At 43.5% G+C, this 22,846-nt stretch overlaps 1 protein-coding gene across 12 annotated transcripts in view; it reads right to left on the reverse strand.

Annotated features, from left to right (window-relative positions):
• CSGALNACT1 (chondroitin sulfate N-acetylgalactosaminyltransferase 1) overlaps nucleotides 1–22,846 on the reverse strand; it is a gene marked incomplete at its 3' end in the record, with an annotated part of 54,017 nt that overhangs the window by 2,635 nt on the left and 28,536 nt on the right. For 9 of the 12 annotated variants that reach the window (XM_083833147.1, XM_083833144.1, XM_083833143.1 and 6 more), the window contains 8 exons: nucleotides 20,909–21,165; nucleotides 18,209–19,130; nucleotides 10,058–10,274; nucleotides 8,728–8,829; nucleotides 7,760–7,938; nucleotides 7,257–7,351; nucleotides 4,563–4,644; nucleotides 2,775–4,202 (listed from right to left, as the gene is read on the reverse strand). In XM_083833147.1, coding sequence (XP_083689273.1) covers nucleotides 3,919–4,202; nucleotides 4,563–4,644; nucleotides 7,257–7,351; nucleotides 7,760–7,938; nucleotides 8,728–8,829; nucleotides 10,058–10,274; nucleotides 18,209–18,842 — 1,593 coding nt within the window. In that variant the 5' untranslated portion in view covers nucleotides 18,843–19,130; nucleotides 20,909–21,165. Of the gene's footprint in view, nucleotides 1–2,774; nucleotides 4,203–4,562; nucleotides 4,645–7,256; nucleotides 7,352–7,759; nucleotides 7,939–8,727; nucleotides 8,830–10,057; nucleotides 10,275–18,208; nucleotides 19,131–20,908; nucleotides 21,166–22,846 lie in introns of those variants that run through there. The other 3 variants (XM_083833140.1, XM_083833139.1, XM_083833141.1) reach the window with 3 other exon arrangements.

Here is a 22,846-nt window from a genome sequence, read left to right on the forward strand (position 1 = left end):
TCCATGCAAGGATGGAGGGCAAAACCTGCACTCCAGTTGCAGCATGTTTAACTAGAGATGAAGTCTTAATTTAAAGTGAGATTTTGAAAGCAACGGCAGAGGCAGGACAAATGATTTATGGAGCTTCTTGAGCACTGTATCGTATATACCAAATGGGTATTTTCAACATAACCAGCATCGATCATGGGAAGGAACACTAGATTATTTGTAAGGGAAAAAAGCCCTCCTTCCTCATTAATGAAGTGTTTCTTCTGAAAAACATGGCCAAAATGAAAGGTCATTCAGAGATCTGCAACACTCGAGAAAAGTCAGCATCTGCTCTCTCATGTTCTCAGGTGAAGAGCATGGCAGAGCTGTTGTCCTGCTAGAGACAAATCATGAAGCACAGCTCTGGGCTGGCAAAGACAGGGGATGGAGTCTCCTTTAAAAAGGCAGTTTGAGAGGCATGGTGTTAACCTGCAGAAACCAGGCGCAGGCTGATCTGGCACGGACACAGCAGGACCTTACAGACACGACCAATTGTAGCTCTAAGATCTACAGTGGGCCAGCTCAGTGTCTGGACAGCTGATTACTGGACCGGTAGCTTCACATGCTTTTATACTCTAACTGCTTGTTTGCAAGCGTTGGCTCAGCAGGGCCCAGGAAAAGCCACCATCAGTGTTCACATCTGTCCTACATGTTTGACGAAATCATGCCTCAGCTTTTAAAGACTCACAGCTTCACTTGTCTGCTGTGAGGGAAGAAACCTGAAGTTTTATACCCACGCCTTTAGATTACTGTACTGACAGCAAGGGCAGCAATCCCTGCTAGAATACACGCCCTAAGACTGGCTCTTCCACTGTTCTGAAAGCTAGTTACCCTGAAAATGAGTGAAGCCAGGATGACTTGAAGCAGTCAGGAATCAGGGATGCTGGTTTTACTCGTCTTAGGGAGCTTCTCTACAGACTTTTTCTTTCTTCAAGGGATACTGTGAAAGGATTACAAGAGTCATTGCATTTGAAGGCTGTTTGCAGGAACAATCATGACACCTGGAAGTACGTGGCAATTTGTTTTGCCCAACACCTCCGCGCCTATAGCCAGAGCATGCACAGTCTTCAAAAGTAGAGCACAGAGCCCCCTGCATGGCCTCTCTGACTATGCAGGGTGACCTGTGTTCCCTCCCCAGCTCACATTCACTCAAAGCTGCCATTCTGGGAAGGATCACAAGCTGTCTGTTTCTAGGACAAGGAAGGTAGAGAGCTGCTTGGCAAAAACAACAGTTCTGTTGGATGCTCTATTTCATCTAAATGGCCTGAAAGATCCGTCACAGCTCCTACACTTCTCATAGAGGTGTAGATAACAATAACTTCCTCCCTTTCTCCTGTTTTTTTTCACCTTCCCACGTCAGTGCAGTCTCCACCTTTAAGCAAGCCCTACCAGCCTTCTGCTGGGATTAGATTCTCCTGCACTTCTCACCGGGGTGGCCAATGACTGGGGGCTGGTTCTCACCATCATTGACTCAATCCCGCCTCCTGCCAAACTGGGTTCTGCAGCCAAAGGACAGGAACTACTCAGACAGTCTAACTCCTGGCATCTCTGTGGGAAAGGACACGCAAGAAAATCACAACAGACCTCTTAGAAACATAAGATGTAAAACTTTGACAGGGGCTCGATGAGGTGTCCAGGGCAGTGATGTGTTGAACTTACTGGTGCCCGGTGCTTCGAATTAGAGACTAACAGAGGTTTGAAGGGACTTACGGAGATCACCTGGTCCAGCCCTGCTCTGCAAGTGGGGCCTACTACAGTTACACTACACTGCTCAGGTCTTGGGGTCTTCTTCTTAAGGGAAGATAATGGAAAACGTCATGGGAAACAGGAAAGGCCAAGCTCAAGGCAAGTTACAATGATGAAACTTCTACCATATGCATCATCCAGTTTCAAATCCAGGTTAAATGGGAGCGTAGGAACAGCTGTCACCTTGCAACAACTCCGTTGTCACAGCTCTCATATGCATTCAACAAGCCACACCAGGCTCCTCCCAGTACAGTCATATTTGTAAGGTTTCTCCATCAATACAGATTCATTTGTAAACAATTCATCATACATGCTGGAGACCAAAATGTTCTTTGGAGGACCTGCTTGAGTTATTGCTGAAGTTTTTTTGTGGTAAGTGATGCATTGAGGGCTGTTTTTAAACATACAAAATTCTCTTTCCATCGGATCCTCGTCTATTTTTGCACTGCTTTGGGACATGCTTGGTGTTTTGCAAGAGAAGTGCAATGAAGATCACTTGCATCTAACAAAAGGCAAAGACATGTAAACATATGTCAAGGGAAGAAGTACTAACAGTGGCACGGTCTCTGTTTGCAGGTTCTGCACACAATGCTTTCTAGAGAGGTTCACAAGCACTCTTCCTACGGCTCAGCAGCAGGACAAGCGGCATTTTATTCATTGCTCATTGTTATCTTGTATCCTTCTCCCTCAGCTTTTACAAGCCAAAGAACACATTAGAACCTAGTTTCAGACCGCCCTGAATTAATCTGAAGCTATAAAACAAAGACCACTGGGAGAAACAGCAATTAGGTAAGCAAATGGGATTGCCAAAACCGTACATTTTTTGTTGGCTAGTAAAGATTAAAATGAGAAACAGCAGTCAGCGTTAAAAGAAAGTGCTTTACAACAGCAATAACTCATGCCTTCAACAGTTTTAGACAACTGAAAAAAACATCTATTAACACAACTAATTTTTAGGATGCACCAATAATTACCATAAAATAATTTGCAGGGTCCAATAATCCACCATAAAAATTTATTTTCTTAATTACAAAAAACTTTGCTATGCCGTGGGCAAGATTCTAGATTTGGTTTAGAAGGAAAACTTTGGTATAAAGGCAGAAAATGTTCATTAATTTTGGTATCTGGCATTCAGAGTTTAAAGTCTCCTGTTAAATCAGTACTGCAAGTTGAAACACGTTTCCTTTTCTTCAGCATAAAGCTTCGTCCAGCACACAGGTTCTGTAGTAACATCACTTCACTTATCTGAACCCAGCTCCCATTCACAGGAAAAACAGATCTGCAGAGCATTTTCCCAGCGTTGGAAGGCTGTACTATTTCCCAGTAAGGTTAGAATTAGAAAACCGCAAGTATAACAACATAATTCTCAAGCAAAACCAACTCCATTTAAAAATGAATCTTGAGATACTTATAGCACTGTAACGCAGGAATACACCATCTGATTCACGTGGTACAGACATGGCTCGTTGTTTTTCGTTCCCTGTCCACAAAATAGAATCAATGCTAACCTGCAGCATTTTTGAAACATCACACTTGACTGGCAAGGCTTTGTCTTTCTGAATTTTAGAAAGCACTGAGATTTCTTGTCTCTGAATCAACTGCAAGTGAACTGCTGCTGTACCCCCATCCCAGCCCCGTAAGGGTAAAAGATTTTTGGTCACTCCAGCTTAACCATCGTTAACAATCAGGTTTTCTTTTCAGAAAGAAAATCATACTTTTTGACAGCAGCCCTTTTTAGACATGTAGAAAATGACTCGTTTTTATCAGTTCACCAAAGGGTCAATCCTTTAAACAACCGCACACATCTTACAAACATTTCCACAGAAAAGCACATCCATTTGTTATTGTAGCACACTGGCATTCACGTAATGTTCATTGTCTCCATGACCTCAAATCTCATCAAGCGTTCAAGTCTCCCCCAGGAGCAAGTGCTGGACAGTCAGGCTAATGGAGAACTTAAAAGCCCTATTAAGAAAAGCCAGAATTAGTGAGGACAAGAACTTCCCTCATCTGCTTTGCTGCCAGGCTGCTAGAATCCCCATCGGCTTTCAGTCTTATTACATCTTTTCTAGTTAGCAACTCCTTTCACAAAAAATAAAAAAAAAAAAAAATCCATTCAGAGGCTTTTTGCCCACCTTTCTGGCTTCATGTCTTCTTACTGCTCAGTTTCTGTCTGTGCAGGTGAGTTTCAATCTCTTGCCTGAATACAAGCATCCCCAGCTGGCCGTGAGAAGCCTCGTTCATGGCCTTGGACTGCATGCACATTTTGTACTGCTCTGGGGCCAGCTCGTCCACACATCGCTTTTCGTGCCAGAGATGGAAGAGCCCCCTGACGGGCGTTCTGATCACAATGAGGTTGCTGTGAAGGTATTTGCGGTACAGGTGCACATCTTCACCACCCCAGCCTTTAATATCCAAGTCAAAGCCACCTGACACAAAGAAAACCCAGAATAACAACTACAAATGCATACCTTCCACTACCCAACGTGATGCTTTTCATTGCACTACAGCTGTTCTCTAGTTCCAGTCAGCCCTTTAAAACAGCCAACAACAAAGCGTTCAAATTCCTCAACCTCCAATCTTTAGCCACCAGCCAAAACTGATTTATTTGTACTAAAAAAGTGCTTAGATTTTGGTAATCTCTATGGCACCTGGGAGCAGTCTGAGCATCTAGCCAGATCACTGCTGCAAAGCAGAGACACAGCCACACTGGCCTGGGAAAGCGAAGCTGATCACAATTTTCTAAGCTTCAGTAAAACAGCAGATGTATTTGAGTATATTTTTCTTACCTATGTTGATAAAATCAGATCGGTACTGGCAAGTCATCCCAAAACCGAAGTCTCTCCAAAATCCTGTTTCTTTTTTAATAATCTGCATGGGAGAAAAGTAATGTTTATATGGGAGCGGAAATGCTTTCAGCATGAACAGCAGAGAAACAAGTCACTGAACATGGTCAGAAATAGGAGCAACTGCCCATTTATTATACATCATGTAATGTTTTTGTTGATCCTAAAACATCTACCAGCTTTTGTAGATATTTCATAGCATGTTTTTGCCAGGAAAAGCAGCCATGTCATTAGCTGTCATGGATAAACCCCCCTGATTAAGAATGATCAGGTTTCACTCCACTGCTGCTTTTGTAGCCCAAGTGGACAAATATCCCACCGCTCTCTGGAGTTTGCTTCTTTGGAGGTAAATCATCCTCCAAAATCATTAATTTTTTTCACGATTCAAATCTGATATAAGAAACATATTGGTAAGTCAGGAAGCCAGACTGCAGTAGAGCAGATGGTGACATCTGGATTGCGGACTGCAAGAGCTCTGGAAGAACACAGATGTTCTAATCTGACTGCAAAAATGACAAGTTTTTGATTACCTTAACTTTGACAAAAATTTGGAAAGTGGTAAGAATAATTTTCATTACAGAACTGTTGTAATCCAGCCAAAACTGGAGTCCAAAAACATTAGGTGGTGAATATATAACCTATAAAAGCCTTTGTCAGAATGAATGCGTGGTCTACATTGTCGAGGTGCACTGTGAAAATAAAGTGTATTATAGAAAGAAAATCAGAGCCATGAGAGGCCACGCATATCATTTTCAAAAGCAAATATAAACATATACATCACCACGGTCATAGTTCATGTGTGTGAGTGACCTAATCCCATATGGTGAGACATCCAAGAATATCAAGAGACTGGACAGGTATTTAAATCCCTTAAAGATGTCAGCTATACTTCATGCTCTTGAAGGGGTGATTACAAACCTACCCTTAAGCAGCTATTTTTGAAAATTTTGGCTTCACTTGCAATAATGTTAGAGGAGGTGATGAGGCAGGATTTCCATTTCTGGATTTACAAATCCAAGCATTTCCTTTACCAAAAAATCCTCTTCCAAAACAGTCTCTCTTGGTTTCTCATTCATGCCTCTCTCTTTTTGTTCCTTGTCATTTTAGCAATCATTTTTTTAATTATCATTATTTTTATTTTACTGCTCCTGTCGCTCTTTTTCTTTTCTCATTTCTTCTCTCCTCGAAAAATCCAAGCTACTGCAGAAGCCAATTAGAAGGAAACAAGATTGTATCTGTCAGGTCTGCACCATGACAAGGAATCTCCGTAACGATGCCCTTACAGCAAGCTACTCTTTTGCATTAGCATTATTATTTCCCATTAGTGCAAGTGGCTGCTTCACAAATCAATTTCTTTCAAACATTTCTGAAGGATTTTTTTTTCTCAGCAGCCCAAATACTGGGATAGAGATCTAACTGTCTTGTCTTAACGGCAGGGACCTGGCCTCATGCCCAGCAACTAATATGGACTGAAAATATTAAAATCTACATAAAAATGAGATTGGCAGTACTTCTTGAAATCAAGAAGCCTTCCTGAAATAAGCATCACATTTTAAGATTCAAATATTAGCTATAAATATTTGCACAGTCCTGACAACGCAGTTTGTGGAATGTATGCTAGTTTGTGAGCTGAGCAGTATTTCCTTTCTGAGCACAGTGCTTGCAGGCCTGAGGACCTCTGATGGGACCTCATCAGACAGAGGAGCTAATGCAAATTCTATGGTATTGCCAGAACAGGTTTCCCTCTGAGACAAAACCAATGAAAAGAATTTTCCAGACACTGCAGTAACACAAAAAAAAAATTTAAGTGTGATGGCTTAAAAACAATTACATGAATGAGAAAGTATTTTTTAATCCCTGGGTGCTACACAGTCTCGATCTTTAACAACTTTTTCCCTACATCAGTAGTCTAGATGTGCTATATTTTAGAAGAAAGAAAAGATTGTCTGGCTACCTGTTGTGTAACACAATGAGCAGTAGCCCCCCTCCTCCCCAAAAAACATCAAACCTTTAAAAATATTTGGGGTCTAGTTTTCAAACTCATACTTCATTTTTCTAGATGGATTGCATGAGGTGGCTGTAACAATGCCAGAAGATTGGACTCAGCCCCCTAGTGACTTTTTTTTTCAGTTGTGACTGCTGCTGGGCTCTCAACAGCCCCAAACTCTTGACTACAGTGACAGTGTCCAGTCTGGGACACGACGAGCCCTGACTGATGCAGTGCCTGGCAAGCACCAGCTTTTGATCATGCAAGGAAAGGAAATATTCAGTGCAAAGAGGAAATGAAAGCAACATCAGGGACTTTCATCCTAAAAAAAAAAAAAGCATGCCATGGAGGAGTTGTTTGTTAATTAGAAAATCCCTTCTGACAGAGAAGCAGAGTTTAAATTCTCAGGTTCTATGTATAAAATCTCCAACAAGGGTTAAAATAATTGGTACCGATATATTTCCCTAGGAAACAACTGCAGAACTCACAATGAGGTGACTGTTACAGTTAATTTTGTCTACATGGCACATGTCTTGTGCACCTCACTGTGCACAAAGAATAGGGAAATGCTACCCAATAGCACACGCACTTTTTAAAAAATGAAAGCTTTGTCCAAATAAAAACAGGCATTCGGAAGAACATATACTTACTAGCTGCTGTTCTAAAGATGGGATGGAATCCTGGTGGCCATAAATTATACTGGGGTTATACTGGCTGAAGAGAACAGGATAAAACACTTTCTTTCCTGGAAATGACAGTAAGTTATTTTTTAAAAAGCTGCATAAAACACAATTCATGCTCCTCCAGGATGCTTTCCATGCTGGACCAAAACCAGACATAGTGATACAAATTTTCAACCGAGCCTATGTTCTTTGCATGAGAATGAGAGGATAAAATCAACACAAGGATCCGGTTCCAGAAAGCAGAGATACTGAAGGCAAGGAATTCACTCACAGTGGGTGCAGGGGTGTTGTAACCTTTCAAAAGCCAAGAAGCAATGGAATTTTTATATGTGTCTTAATTAGTTCTCTAAGTTTCAAGAATGATTTACAGCAGCTTCATTACCAATTCAAATGTTAGAATACTCTGGTGAGGCTGTTATGCAATAGCTAAAAACCTGCTGAAAGGCTCTGTACTTAATGAGCAGCAGTACCTGGCTGTGTGTTCAATCTACAAGAGTTCAGGAATTCAGCTGTGAAGTATATGTCCACGTCGCAAAAAAAGAGAACAACGTTACTTCCTTTCCAGACTCGAGCTCCGATGTCTAATCCTTTGCCCCTGGAAAATTCTTCATTCAGCTGGATGAAGGTGAAGTTCTTGAAGTTGGCTGATCTAGGAGAAAGAAAACAGTCAGCAACTTACATTCTCCTTCCAGCTCTTAATACGAGTGGGGGTGGGAACCCAATATGAAAAAACTTACCTAGAAATCTACAGTATCGGGGTTTTCAGAGCAGTTTAGGGGAAGAGATGACCTCTTGAAGTCTTGAGGAGATTTCCACTATGTCTACATCCAGAGTTTGACTCCCTTATTACTACGCTAGTATTCCTGTCAGAGACTTTCCTTGGGCAGATCTCACAAAAATCCCAACAAGGCTTAGACAGACAAAAAATATTGCCAGCAGGCAGATATAAAATACCTGTGGTCATATTACTGTGTCTATATAAGGATCTTCTTCCAGCGTGGAAATTATAACTAAGGGCTACAAAAGATCTAGCCAAGACCTTTTGGTTAGATGGCCAAAACCTCCTAGGTCCTGTGTGCTCTACTGAAATTGTCTGCACCTGACTCTGGGAGTCAGACTTCAGGCCTAACAGTTAAAGAGACATCTTCAAAAGCAGTAAGAAAGTTTGCGCCTGAGCACTGTTACCAGTTTGAAAGAAAAGCTGCACAGAGGTAAATTCAGTAAAATCTGCTTTGTGGCCATAGAGACCAGTACCATGAAACTGCAAATCTGGGACTGTCAGGATAATGCTGCTTTTATCTGATAGAAGCAAAAGAATGTTTTCTCCAATGCAGTCAAGGACGTTTTGGTGCAGCTACAAATTTGGGCAGCTAATTAGCCTCCAATTCATGGTACGAGTGCTGTGTTTGAACAGTACATCAGCAATTCAGATACTTACTTGGAGGTATTTTCAAGTATAGATTTGACTTCATTCATTTGTTCTTTTCCGAAGTAAACTACAGTGAGGTGAATTCTCCCATCCTGCTGAATGCCCATTTCCCTAGAAAACAGAGACAGATTTACGACTTGTCCTGCAAGTTAGCTTTCTTCAGCAACCAGCATCAGCTGAAGGCAGAGTAAGGTGGATCTTGGAAGGCATTCCTGAGGGCATGACTCACTGACGAGGGTCTCTGTACTGACAAAAGGGCTCACTGCCTGTCAGAAGGGACCTCGGACTATATTTGAGGCACATTTATCATCCACTCTCTCAGTGGCATTTGCTATAATAATAGGACAATGCTCAAACAGCCCATTCAGCCACAAGAACGATCAGGCAGGCATTGAATGTAGCACTTCAGAGAATATGAAAAGAACGAGAAGAGGGTTTTTAACAAGCTATATGACCTCTACCTCTTAACCTTGTTTTTATAACAGATATTTCCAAGTTCAGAGTTTTGGCATTTTGTTAAGGAACATTTCCTAAAATCTAATAAAAACTGGAGATCAAACCAACAGCCTAAGGATACAACCAATCTGACCTAGCAATAGACATCATGCCTCACTTGCACAATGTTTAGTCAGCAAGATTTCTCCTATCATCAGCAGAGAGATCAGCATGACCAGAGGGTGATTTTTCCCATCCCAAAAAAGCATTTATCAGATGGCTAATTTAGACAAGGAGCCTATTTATAGATGGCTGTAATTAGCAAAACAAATCCCATTGCAAGAGTCAGTATCTGTTGCTAAGACAGTCTTTTCTGGGCAGCTATGTAAAACTATATCTCAATTAAGTTTTCCCTCCAAACAGCACATCTATGCTGAAAAAGAAAAGGAGTTTAAAACTAACTATCATGAATTTCAAATACATTTCCTTTCTGCCTCTTATTGCCTTAATCTCTTTCTCAAACAGGGCCTGGCAAAGTGTCTGGGAGCACTAAATTCCTTTTTTTCCACTTGCAGTGTTCCTCTGCTACTAACGGCACGATATCCTTACAAGTGCCACATAATAGTGTGTGCCCCAGCAAACCAGATTTAGACACATAAGCCAGGTACATGCAAATCAGAAACCCTGATGACTGAAATACAATTGCTTTTACTGCTAAACAGTGCATTAAGATGCCTTTCAGTCTCTGTAATCTCAAAAATGATTTCTTAATGGCACAGTGAGATGTTATGTAAAGTAGCATAACTTTTACCGAGGGAGGCCTTGATAATTCCTGAAATTGCATCTTACTTTGCAAGTAAGATAAGCAAGATAAAGCAGAGGCAGTGCTGGAACGGAGACCCACCTGAAATTCTGCATGAATTGCCGAAATTTGCTAGCTCTCTTGGCCAAGGGCACAATGACATTAATAAGTGTGTCAGCCATATTGAGATTTTCATTTTTGACTTTCATTACAGGACCAAACGGCCGAAATAGAACAATCTTCTTGAACTGATGTTTCGTGTCTCCTTTGAAAGTCAGCTCATACAACGTGCCTTTGTCTTTTTCTGTGCGGTAGATCCCTGCGTGAAGACAAAAGAGAAGTTTTTGAATTAAAGACGGGCTCTGGGGTATGGGAGGGAAAGGATGCAGTCTTAACGTGCTACACCTGAGCTGAAAAAGCAGCAGAGGCACGAGACATTTACTATTAAATCAGTATGCAATTTGCTGTCGTTTGGAGGAGGCGGTCACTCTGGCAGCAACACAGCCTGGGCTGCAGGACTCATTTGGTATTCTGACGAGCACGCTCCTAGCCTTGGCTGAGTTACAAACCCCCGAAGGTTACCATTTGCTCACACACAGTATAACCCAGCAGACATACTGTCCTTAGCTTTCAGACTGATCCAACGGCACGCTGCAGGCATGTAGCCTCCACCCCAGCACACGGCATGCATGGTAATGGTGATGCAGATATTGCGAAAGGCAACCTGCCTCTCCGCAGCATGAGCAACTAAGCCATCTCTCAGAAAAACAATTTCCTGATCAACACATTAATTTCCTCATTTCTGGGAGGTGCTCTGCACCTTCTGCTCAAAGAAACTCCAGACGTGGCAAAGCTGCTTCATCAGAGCTGGTGCTAAGGTAAGGGAAGTCCACAGACATGTTTCTGGACAGGATTTCCTGTACTAGGTGGTCCGTACTTTTGGATGTGTTTATTTCCTATATAGAATGAGCTTTTAACACATTCCATGGGTGAAATTAGTCCCACGCTGACAGCTGGCATGAACTGTAAAAGTAACGGTCACGTCCTACTGAAATACTATTCTGATACTGACTTGCGGAAAATGGACTCCATAGTCAGTAAGATTGTAAAGTAGGTATGTTTATTCAGAGCTGGGCAACACGGGGGGTAGTCCCACCAAAATCGTGCGCACCTGATGTGGCAATTTGCCTTGGTTATATGCAGCAAAGACTTACATATGCATGAAGTTTCACAATGTGCCTATACATATTCATAACCTATCCCCGCTTCATATTAAAAATAGTTCCAAGAAGTCATTTCCATAAGCTCCTCCCATCTGTGCTTGCACAGTGTCTCCTGGTGGTGGTCGTCGGGGGTCGTGGGGATGAAGGTTGATGACTCTTCCTCATCAACGCTAGTTGACCTCTTGTCTTTGCACAGACTCAGTTGCTCCTCGGCTCTTGTCCATCCGCAGGACCAGTTTCTGCCAGTTTCTTAAGACAGGCTCACACTCTTATTAAGAGACTGACCTTGGTAAGGGGCCCAAGGCTTCTTGCTTTAGTTAATTTGCACAATGCACCGTAGTTAGCAAAGACACTAAGTAGCATCCTAGTTTAATGCTGTCAGCGCTCTATCTCTGCTTGATAAGATTCTCCTAACTCCCTCTCTCAATACTTTAAACACAATGTAGTTGGCAAAGAGGCTAGAGATTTTATCTGATCAACATGACACTTCAGGGCCTGCAGTGCATACAGCTTTTTCTTAGATCCACTAAGTTTAAGAAGGAAAAATGAAATGCTAGCTCTAAGTAGTTACACCTGCAGTAAAAATACTCACAGCTTCATCAGTGGAATAGTGTAATAGCATTGCTTTCCATCTCTTCAGGAATTCAAGAGTCAAGGAAAACATACCTGGAAGAAAATGCCTCAGCTTGATTTTTTTTTTCCTTCTCACCTGGTTATGAAGAACAGCTTAACCAAAACAATAGCTTTTTTTTTTTCTTTCATCTTAGTTATTCCTTGATGTATAACATTCCTGTGCATCTGACCTGTAGATCATTGGCTCTGCAAAAATTTCTTGTGGCAGTCAAGGTCAAAGTCTCCTCTGAATGGCCAAGTGACACAAGCTCTTCATCTTGCATTGTAGGTCTCACATTGGTGTGCCCAGACCATCCAACAGATTCATGAGGTGTGGTTTTATCTAGCGTGAGTTCTGCGGACTGCCCCATCTTCACTACCATTGTCTAAGTGTTTATTCTTAAGTGAGGACTTCAGCTGGTTAGTATTATACGCAGAAAAATTATCTGTTATTCCCGTTGTGTTTTTCTTTTAAAAGAAGCTTATTCAAGAAATGCTCCATTCCTCAAGCATAGCAGACGAATGCAATGAAATAGCAGATCCATCATTATTTTGCTGCCAATCTTGTAAAACTTTGCCCTTGATTCCCCCTAGCTTTTTCTATACAGTCTGCCCAAGGTACAGACCATAAACTACATCTGTTACTGAACTTGAACCTGCACTAGAGATCATCTGAATGCTGACCAAACAGTCTGTGCATTTCCTCCTCCTGGTGGTCAGAGAATGGAAACTGGGGCTTTCAATTCAGCTCTCTCACTTATTCTGACAGAAAGCTTGCTGCCAATCTGAGTGTATGGCTGGGTGCACTCATTTACAGTTTTTGAACACAGGTCTTGCCAAGGAAGTTTGTGTTGTGGCAGGGTAACATAGCCTTTTGACTAAAAGCTATTAAGCTAAACAAACAAACAAAAAAATAAATTAAATTTGCATTTTCTCCAGAGAGAAATGGATAGGAATGTTTTACGTTTGACATAGTGAATTAATATTTGTCATAACAGCAAAGATCCAAATTAAGTTATCCAACTTAATATCTACCAGGCAACATCTAAAACTCTTTTCTACATCCTCTCCTATTCCAGCCAAGAAACAATAACCCCATAAGCACCTCTTCCCCAGAGATATATACTGTATTAGAGGAACGAGGTGAGCTTTGCCAAATAAACAAGAGGCAGCTTAAAGCAGACTGCATGTGGCGACCCAAGGCTCCCCTCCTAGTACTATACAAACATCAGCAGGGGCTTCTTCCAACACCTCAGTTCTGTTCTGGCTGAAGATTTCTAGTACAGCTGAAGAGAAGCAACCTAGGTGAAGGCAAGGCTTCTTTGTGCAAGGTGATAATCCAGGAATTTATAATCCTAACATTTTATCTTAAAGAGAACTGTATGCGAGTTTAATGCATGTAATTAAACACAGCTATTCTCAGTTCACATTTACACCGCTTGTTTTCCTTTCTTACAGGATAAGCACCTAAACTGACAGAAAGTTATGCAGCTTTTTTAGAAACAGGGAACAAAGTGCTTTGCCCAAGGTCAGACAGCAAGCCCTGGAAATGAGCCTGAATGTCTTGAGTCACTGTGGGGACTCACCCAGCAAAACATCCTGCTTTTCACAAGATTTTTTTCCATTTCTGAAGGCACGGCTTCACTTATGCCATTGGGAATTTTTACATCACTCAAAGATGCAAACTGTCTCAAGTTTAAGAAATAAACTACAAGGAGGGGAAGAAAAAGGTTCCGAAAACAAAACAAAAAAAAAACCCTTTCCTGAAAAGGTTGTTCCTGAAAATAGAGTACCTTGGAAAGGCTAGATGTTCACTATGGGCAAAAGAAGGTTAATCAATCAATCACCTCTTGCTTCCATTACAGCAGCTGTGTTTCAGGATTCGCACTGCTCCTTTCAGAGGCAAGAAAAAAAGCCTGTGGAAACCCAATATAAAAAGGTAAGTGACCAGAAGCCCTGGGTCAGCAGAGACTAGCCCTAATATGAAGCAAAAGGACAAGTGAGAGCAAAAAAAGAGACTTGGGCTGAAAGACTGACTAAAGAGCAGTAAATGTAAAGTCTTTGGAACAGCAATTCCCAGGGCACTCTGAAGAAATGGAAATACCCAATCTCTACTCATCATGGCAGGCAAACAAGCTTCAGAGACCTATATGGAAGTGACAGCTAGCACACAGTCATGCAATCTTATCAAAATGCTGTTCAGTGAATGCCAATTTCAGCCTCAGTTCCACAGACCGTAGGTTTCATGGTCTTCTGCTGCCAATAGAAACAGTCCCTGGAATGGTGCTCACTGCTGATACTCTGCTGGATGCCGTAGGAACCACTTTTAGGACTTATCAGTATTCATTGTTCCCTTTATAATTCAATACTACAGTGGTCTTCCCTCTCCAGAGAGAGGGATACAGCATCATATCCTTCAGGGAAGAGCATCATCCTTTCTCCCTGTCTTCTTCCTGGGAGAAACTGCCTCAGGTAGCCCATCCCCAGTACCTAACAATTTGAGAAGGCGAAGCCACTCCTCTTCATTTGTCTCAGACCTCATTTAACATTCCAATCACTAGCCTGCCACACACTTCAGGTAGAAAACTTATGATGCAGCATATTTGACAGTGCTGTGACAGGGCATTTCTGAAGCAATGCACAGAGTTTTTTTATTGGAACTGTTCCTATCGTGAAAGAGTATCCTCCGACAGTGATTACATTCACTTTTTTAACACTGCTCAGGCTTTTCAGAGTCTTCAAATTATTACCTCCGTCTTTGAGAAAATGAATGACTTCCAAATCTATAACAGCTCTGCTGCAATTACATAAATTAATGATCAGACCTGCTATTCTGCCCACTGAGCAACTGGCTTTCTACTGGAAACAGAACAATCCTTTGCCTGTTTAGGATCTTTTCCATGTTGTTTCTTAGTAACTCCTTGTGGCAGAAAACCTGTGAACGTGGTGTAGAAGTGGGAGGAACGAGGTGGCTGAGGGGAGGCTCAGAGCAGCTGAACAGCCCAAGTGCCTCTGTGAACAGAAAAGTGGAACAGAGCAGCAGCCAGACGGATGTGGTTCAGGCTCCAGGGAGAAGGTGTGGTTCTCTTGGTTTTGAGTGAGAAAAAATGGAAAATTCCACCATGTGTCAGCTATTACTCCTGGAAGGAGAACTGTCTGAGAAGCCTAGCCAAATTTCACGTAACCGCAGATCTGCTGAGAAGGAGTTTAGCTCAGGTGTATGGTAGTAAGGTCACAGTCTAATTCCCACACACAAGTAGTTTTATCTATAAACTGCAGAGGATACACTTATTTTTAGGGATCGCAGCCACAGAGACAAAATATTTCTCCTTAAATGTAAGAATTTGAAGAATACTGAAATACTCTGCAAAGAGTAAAGGTACAAAATGGAGAAAATAAAAAGAGATACAGACCCTAATGAAGTTTATTGCAGCACACCATCACTCTGCCTATTGGTACATGTTAGCAATGAACTAGCACTGAAAAAGTGATGGCAGGCACCAGGTGCGAGCCACAAGAATAAAGAAATCCACACAAGAGCCTCAAGCAAACATGGTTTACTTGCATCATTCGATATGCCAGTAATAGTCAGGATCAGCAGCACACTTGAGCAAAGAGGACTAAAGCAGGTGTCAAAGGCCTTGCTGAACTGGGTAGAAACAAAGAAGTCTCACATCAACAGCAGCAGTTCAGGTTTTGAATCCATCCCTGACCACGATTACCTGATTTTTGTGTCATCCCTCCACCTGCCCAACCTGAAGGCAAAAGCAGGAACCCCATCTTTAACATAAGGGATGCACGCAGCTCACGTGTGCTGTTGTTTCTGAAGCAGCTGGATGACAAAAAGAGGGTTAAGTGTTATTACTTCCAATGCAGAACTGGGTCACATCTCCCAGAAAGCTCCAGCTACGCGGGGCAGCTCTAGAAAATGGAAACAGCTGGCTCTGCTGGCTGGGTAACACCACTCATGGTTGCTGTGTTGCTCAACTGGTGCAAAGCAGCCAGAAGCTGCCACGAAATCCAGCCTGTTACTAACTTGTTACACAGGGGTTGTCTCCAAAGCAAGTTTTGAGTCCAACTGATACGTGAAATGCAGAATTGGAACCCCTCTCTCTTCTCCTCATGATATACAGCGCAATGGATTTGTTTAGTGCTTTGATCTGCAGTTTTTGCTGTTCTTGGAGAATGGAGGATGTGGGAAAGACTGCCAAGAGGTGACAAACTTCCAAAGCAACTCTGCAGGGAGATCTTCTGCCAAATCAGCTCTTTGTGTCCAGATTGAATGCGTGGATCCCTACATTTGCAAACAAATCAGTCTGCACAGCTGAGTAAGAATAAGGATTTGTTACCTTTCATTTACAGAGGCACCTGCCTTGCAGGGGAGGACACAAGGCAGGTTTCTTGAGCTCACACCGAGTTGCAGGTGAGGCTCCCTCCTTCTGAATTCACTCATTACTGAATGTGTAAGTCAACGAGGCAATTAGTGCATGAAAACAAACCACAGAGCCAGCACTGCAGAGCTGCAGCATGCATCCCTTCCACACGCCTGCCTGCACACCGGTTTCTGCCTTGTTCCTCAAGGACAGCACTGGTAAGCAGGCAAAGCCCCTGGGTTGTGTGTGCATAAAGGCAGGCTCTAAGAGAAAGGTAACTTCAGTGAAATATTGAGCAATATACAGCAAGAAATGTCTCCTCCTTTCTCCTCAGCCTCTCCCTGTGAAGCAACTGGTGCCAAACACTCATACGTGCTTGTTCAGATCCTCAGAGTATGACGACAGCTCCTATAATAAACAGTGGCAACATTTTGAAATGGTAAACTGAGCAAGCCGCAGGAAGCAGACTAGAAGCAAGTAGCCCCGTGCTGCACTCAACTGCTAACAGGCAGGAGAACTTGCCAGTTCTCCGCCCATGCCCTTGTCCCATCTCTGAGTAAGAAGAATTTGGCTGGCATGGAAGAAATGCTGGGGCCAGAAGAGAGCCAGGACCTGCCTCAGCAGGGCCTCCAGTCTGACCAACTTGTGCCCAGGCTGTGGGAGGCACCTGCCCATCTGCAGGTGTGACCTGGCACGGCCTCAGGAATCTGCTTCTCTGCACACCACGGTCACCAGAGAAACACGCAGAGCAGCCGGGAACTGGCCACCGCACAACAGCAAGAGTTCGGTCATCACATGGAGGATGCATCTTGCTCTGTTCATTAAAGCTAGGTGAAGAGAACAATTAACAGCAAAATCGGTAGTAATGCGGGATAAGCACAGGGGCTTGTGTTCAGCACAAAGCAGCCATTCCATAAAAGGTGGGCGTCTTACCTACAAGCCCTCCGAGTCTGCAGCAAGATCATCTCAGGATCAGGAAGACAAGTTTCTCCTCCTCTGTCAAACTCAGCTAGCTCAGCTGTGGATTAAATCTCTCTCACAGACAACATTACTAAACGACAAACAGGGAACGTAACAGTTCCCGTGAAGTGAAACTAGGACGGCCATATTACAAGGCAAGATGTAAGCTTTCTTAGTCGCTAAGAAACAGTCGTGAGCCCTTGGAAACAAGATCTGTGAAATCTTGTCCTATACGTTTCTGCTGCACACATCCCTGTCCTTTTAACTCAGAGCTCAGACTTCACAGCTGCCGGAATACATCTGGTGCCTCTGGCTAGGAAAAAGCACCTGGCTGGAAACAAGTAGGCATTTCAGACAGAGGGACAGAAGGCAGGATGTAAAAACTGGTTGTTAGAAGTGGCACTTTAAAAATCCACGCTGACTGCCTCAGTATCGTATGTACGAGTGAAGACAAGTGTCTGTTTAACTCCTTGCAGAACTCAAAGGCTTCTGAGGCACGTGCAGGACTCCCCCCCTCTCAATTACTTCACCGCTGAATGGGTAAGCCACGTGTCACCTCATGTAAGAATCCAAGGGCTCAGTTTAGAATCCACCCCCAGTATGGGAGATTCCTTTTAAAGGTTGAGGTTTCCATAGCCTTTTGAGGCTACAGGTGGCATCAGCTGAGTTCCTGAGCTCCTCAGCTGCCGCCCTCAGAACCTGTCTCACCACGGCCCCGTTGCCTCGGGTGGAACTGTGCAGGTGGAGTGAGGGCAACACCAGAGTTTGGGTTTGAACTGGAAGTGCAAACTTTAACACTGGTGACAGAGGTGGGATTACAGCCTGTGATTTATTCCTTGCTTTGTCAGCTCTGAAGTGACCATGACGAGAGAACCCAAAGCACGCGTTGGTGGTCACTACGAGAGACTGACAGGCTCTGTTGTCCCCAAGTCCAGCTCCCCAGAAAAGCTGGCACTCTGCAGCTGTGCCCAAGGCAGCCTCACTGGCTCACAGCACTAACGCTGTCTCAGACACGTGTGCTGCCACACCGCACCCCCTCAGCAGCACCACGCACGTGGACTCCAACCTGCCGCCTGCCCACAAACCTTCGATGAAGTCTGAGGCTGTGTACACACGGCGCTTTGCGTTGCTGTCTCCCTCTGGATTGTTCAGACTCCCAACGGCTAACTCGATCACCTCCACCAGCTCATCTCGCTTATCCTTCCTCACGGGCTTCTCTTCTGGGTGGCGCGTCAGCCCCGTCTCCAGCTGGTACACCTTCTGCAGGGTAAAGCTCTCAAAGGGCACGACCGCGTACTCCGTGGACAGCTTAACGCCGCTGTGCACCTCTGCTCTGTCTATTTGGGAACGGAGGAAAGCCAGCAGGTTAGCATGGGCCTTCTCTGAGTTACCGGGGTCAAGCCGAACATCCAAGGGGTCTGGGAACTGGTCCTGCACGTTCTTAAGCTGTTCGCTCCTGCCCTGGAGCTCAGCCTTCAGCTGGGCAATTTGTTTCTTCAAGCTGACGATGTAATTGCGGTGCTGCTCTTCTCGCTCCTGCAGAATAGCTTCGTACCCCTCCTTCACAGTCGGACTGTGCACCCTGGGCAAGGCAAGCTGCTCGTTGTCACCCCTGGGCGTGCAAGCCAACATGTAAACGATAGACACGGAGCAACAGGCCACCACCAGCAGGCCTACGAGTCGGGGGAGAAATATAATAAACCCTCGCCGGAGCATCATTTCTCAAAAAGCAGAGTCTAAGCCTAGAGGTGCAACAGTTCTTACATCCATGCAGCGCCACAGAGGCCCCTGGATTTGGAGTACTCTTCCACAGATGCATGTATGGACAGGAACTGGCTTGTCAGCTCTCTTAAAATGGGTGCTCTGCCCGCATTTTGGGCTCTCTCTGGTGTTTACCTAGCAGGACCAGAAGACAAGCTGCAGAGCAGGCAGGACACCTCCTGATCCTCATGGTAACACCTGCACTGCTGCAATGTGCTCAGCTGGTGTCTGATGGAGCCTGAGGACCTGAAAGACAAATGACAAGGACAGTTGTTCAGGCACATTAGAATTTGGTCAGTCAGTCTGCACTGTCAAGAGCATCCTATGAATTTACTGTCATTTCTGAACTGCTCTGGTGAATCTCAGAGCTGTGAGGTGCTTGTGCTAACATCCAGGAGGTGCTAAGACCTTTATGCACACAATCCTGCACGCACGTGCTTCATTTTAACACCATGACCAGGCCCATTGCCGATGAAAAATCTAATCCAGGCCTCAGAGTCTGTCATGCTTTAGGACTACCAGGAAGTCATCATCTGTTACTTCCCAGTCAGGTGCTAAGGCGGCTCAGCTCATCCAAGCAATGCTGGCCCTCCAAGTTCTCAGCTCCTGGAGCGCACACATTTTGAAGGCAGGCAGTCCCACGGATATAAAACACGCTTCAGCTTCCAGGCATGTTCTTCCAAAACACCAGGTGGCAAACGTGGTCCTGTTCAAATACATGAAGCTCGATCTGGAGCAGCAATTCTAGTTTCTAGAACTAGCTCCTACTAGAGTCTACGAATTGCAAACCAGGTATTTTGTTTGGTGTGTGTGAGTGTCAGCCCAAGAGGGAACAGTGACAAGGTTTTTAACAGGTGACAATACAGAAAGAAACTAGAATCCTATCAAGGCCAATTGCTGAAACTCTGCTTCAGTTTGACATATCCTCCCAGGTGCTCCAGGTTTATCCTGGGAGGATAAACACAAAGAACTAGAGACAGGGTTTTTCAGAAGCATTCGGATCAAGTCTTACTCAAAATGAGGGGAAGCTTTGTTTCCATCCAGCAGGCTGTATCATCATTTTAAGGCCCTCTTTGGTTTCTCATAACATTAAAAAAAGGTCTTGCAACAACGCCTCGTACTACTCTGTTTTCCACATATGCTCTCTGCCCAGGAGTAAAAACCAAAGAGGAGGTTTAGGGAAAATCAACCTAGGCATTTTTAAAACTAAGGGAAGCTAAAACTCTGAACATAATCTTTTTTTTTTTATTTTCTTTTTTAATAAGGCTTCCTTGAGTACAGTTAAAAACAGGAAAGAAAAATTAGATGACTTAACATCAATATTGATCTAGACGTAAGCTACATTAAAACAATTATGCTGACAACACTACCAGTGGGATTTTCAAAACCCCTCAGTTTTGGCACAAGTCCGGACCTATGAAAGGAACTTCTTCATTTATTAGTCTGACAGTAGACTTAGAGCAAAGCTGAGTAACATCCTAGATTACACTGTGAGAGTGCATAGTTAGACTCGAACACAATCAAATTAAGCCCTCCCTAGTCTCCTCTTGGATGCTTGCATTCCATTATGACAGGCTTTTGCAACAGAGATTTGTAGCCTCATTAGTCAGACATCCTTTCTGGCAGACCCCTAGGTAAAAACAGTTTATCTAAGAAAGCATGTGCTTTTCAGAGTTATTTCTAGTGTCAAGCCAAGGACTTCTGTAGGACTTTTTATCAACGTCAGTGTCTTGCTGGCCTATTACTCTGTATGCAGCAATTATCCAGTGATATTCCTGATATTTTAGCTATTATCAATATTTTAGCAGTCTGAAGATTTACTTAAAAAAATAGAGGAGGAATTGAAGGGACTAGAGCAAGCTATAAAAATATTACCATTATTTTTCTCAAAATAATGCTGGATGGCTATTTAGTATTTACAGGATTCTCCAGAAAACATCAGTGTTTTCAAAGGAAGAATTGCTGATGTTGAAGAAAATATTTAAGCAGCCGGAAAAAGAACAGGACGAAGTTGGCATCCTTACCTTTCTGCAGTGATCTTCTCTTTGGAACATCTTGGTCTGCTACAGCTGCTTCTCAGCTTGCCACAATCATCTCTTGTTTATCTCCCTTCTTATGTCCTTCCCAGAAAACGCACGTACTATAAAAAGCACTGTCAACCTCACAACACCTCTTCATTGCTTTCACATTTGCCAGCTGCCTACATCTTCAGTCTGCCTCCTGCGCAGTGAAGGGCTGTAGTGGAGACGCTTCCTATGGATGCGCTATAAAAGTTGGCCTCCTGCAACGTAAAGGAGCTTGTCAGAGCACGGAAATTAAGCTGGGCAGTTCTAACTCTACAACAGATCTGGCTAGAGGACTGCAAGAAGGTAGTGTGCAGTGAGACAGGGTCAGGAAGTGGTGAGATGCAGTACATAAAGCACTGCTGTGCTTGTATGCTTCAGTTCACACAATTAGCCCATTGACTGAATTGGCAGAAGCTGAACATCACTGAAAGGATTAGTTGTGCTAACATGGCCTAAACTGAAATTACATCCCAATGGCTTAGATAAACACACAATTTCATTTCTATAAGCAGCATTGGATTCAGGTTTTGGGTGAAGAGCTCTTCAAACATTGACCTTAAAATATATGTGCATATATAGCTGTATTTGCTCAAACATACTGGGTCTCTCTTTAGGGGACTCTTTTTCCTGACTAGTTTTCTGGTTTGTAATCTTACCCATCAGTGAAGCATCTTAAGCACATTTTGGGACAATAAATTAATTGAGCTACTCTGTCCTTTGAACCAGCATTGTCATTACAAGAAATTCACACCATGGGTATTTCTACCTCCTTCAGGGAGATTTTACCATCACAGCTGGAGGCATCCTAACAACAAGCACTTATTTCTTGCCCTCTGTTGCGAGAGCTGTCTTATTAAGTTGGACTGGTGGCTTTGGAGACACTGCTTTACAGACTGCAATTGATACTTAAATATAGAGATGCTACTGTACTGTGCTATCTGATAGACGTGCTTGTGAAAGCAGTCTCCATCTGTGCCAGTGCCAAAAAAAGCAGCTGAAGTCAACACTGAAGGTGGTCACGGCTGCAGCATCTCAGCTGCGCAGACAGTACCAGCAAGCCAGGGATGGGAAAACTCCTCCTAACAACCATCCTGTTGATTTCGCCAGACCTACAGTCTCACACCAACTGAGCGAGCCTGAGGTGAAGTGGAGACAAAATGAAATGTCAGTTTTTTCCAGGAACTGACAAAAACACCTCTGTGTTTGACAGCAGTCAGCTGCATCGAGTAGTATTAGTCTGTTTGCAAAGAGGAGCTTTAACGAACACACAGGCGTTAGTCTGATAGCCAAGGAAAAGAACATGAATTCTAAAAAAGGCTCTGTTTGCCAAAACATCTTCAACCTCAGCTCAACCTGCTAGCCCAGCCAGAGGTCAGCCTGGCTCACAGAGGTGCTTTTCATGTGTGTCAGGGAGCCTGGCCCTGAAGACGACCTGAACGAAGCAGCAGGTTCTGTCCCCACTGCAAGCACCGCGAAAGCTGCTCTGTACAGTGGAAGGTGCTGCACCCAGCCACTGGGAGTGGCAAAAATTAGGAAAATTGGTCTGAAACTTTGGATGGCATGTACCCCCTACTCTTACTCACCAGCATCTGGATTTTTAACGGACTATGGAGGTACAGGAAATAAAAACATAAAAAAACAGCATGTTTCAAGCCTGAATTTTTGGCACTCAAAAGACCAAAGCGTGAATTCATGCAGAAGAGAGACTCAAAATAATATAAACATTATATCTTTATATAGGCTTCTCCCCTCTGAGCTCTGCACTCTCTTTACTCTTCATGTTGAGGACAGAAACAGATGGCAGAAGAACAGTCATATCTGCAGACAACAGTCTCTCAGCATGTATGGCATGGACAATGCCAAATAACCCCATGTTTTTACGTACTTTCTGCCACA

Source organism: Anser anser (genome assembly GCF_964211835.1).
Source record: "Anser anser genome assembly, chromosome: 4".
Lineage (NCBI taxonomy): Eukaryota > Metazoa > Chordata > Aves > Anseriformes > Anatidae > Anser > Anser anser.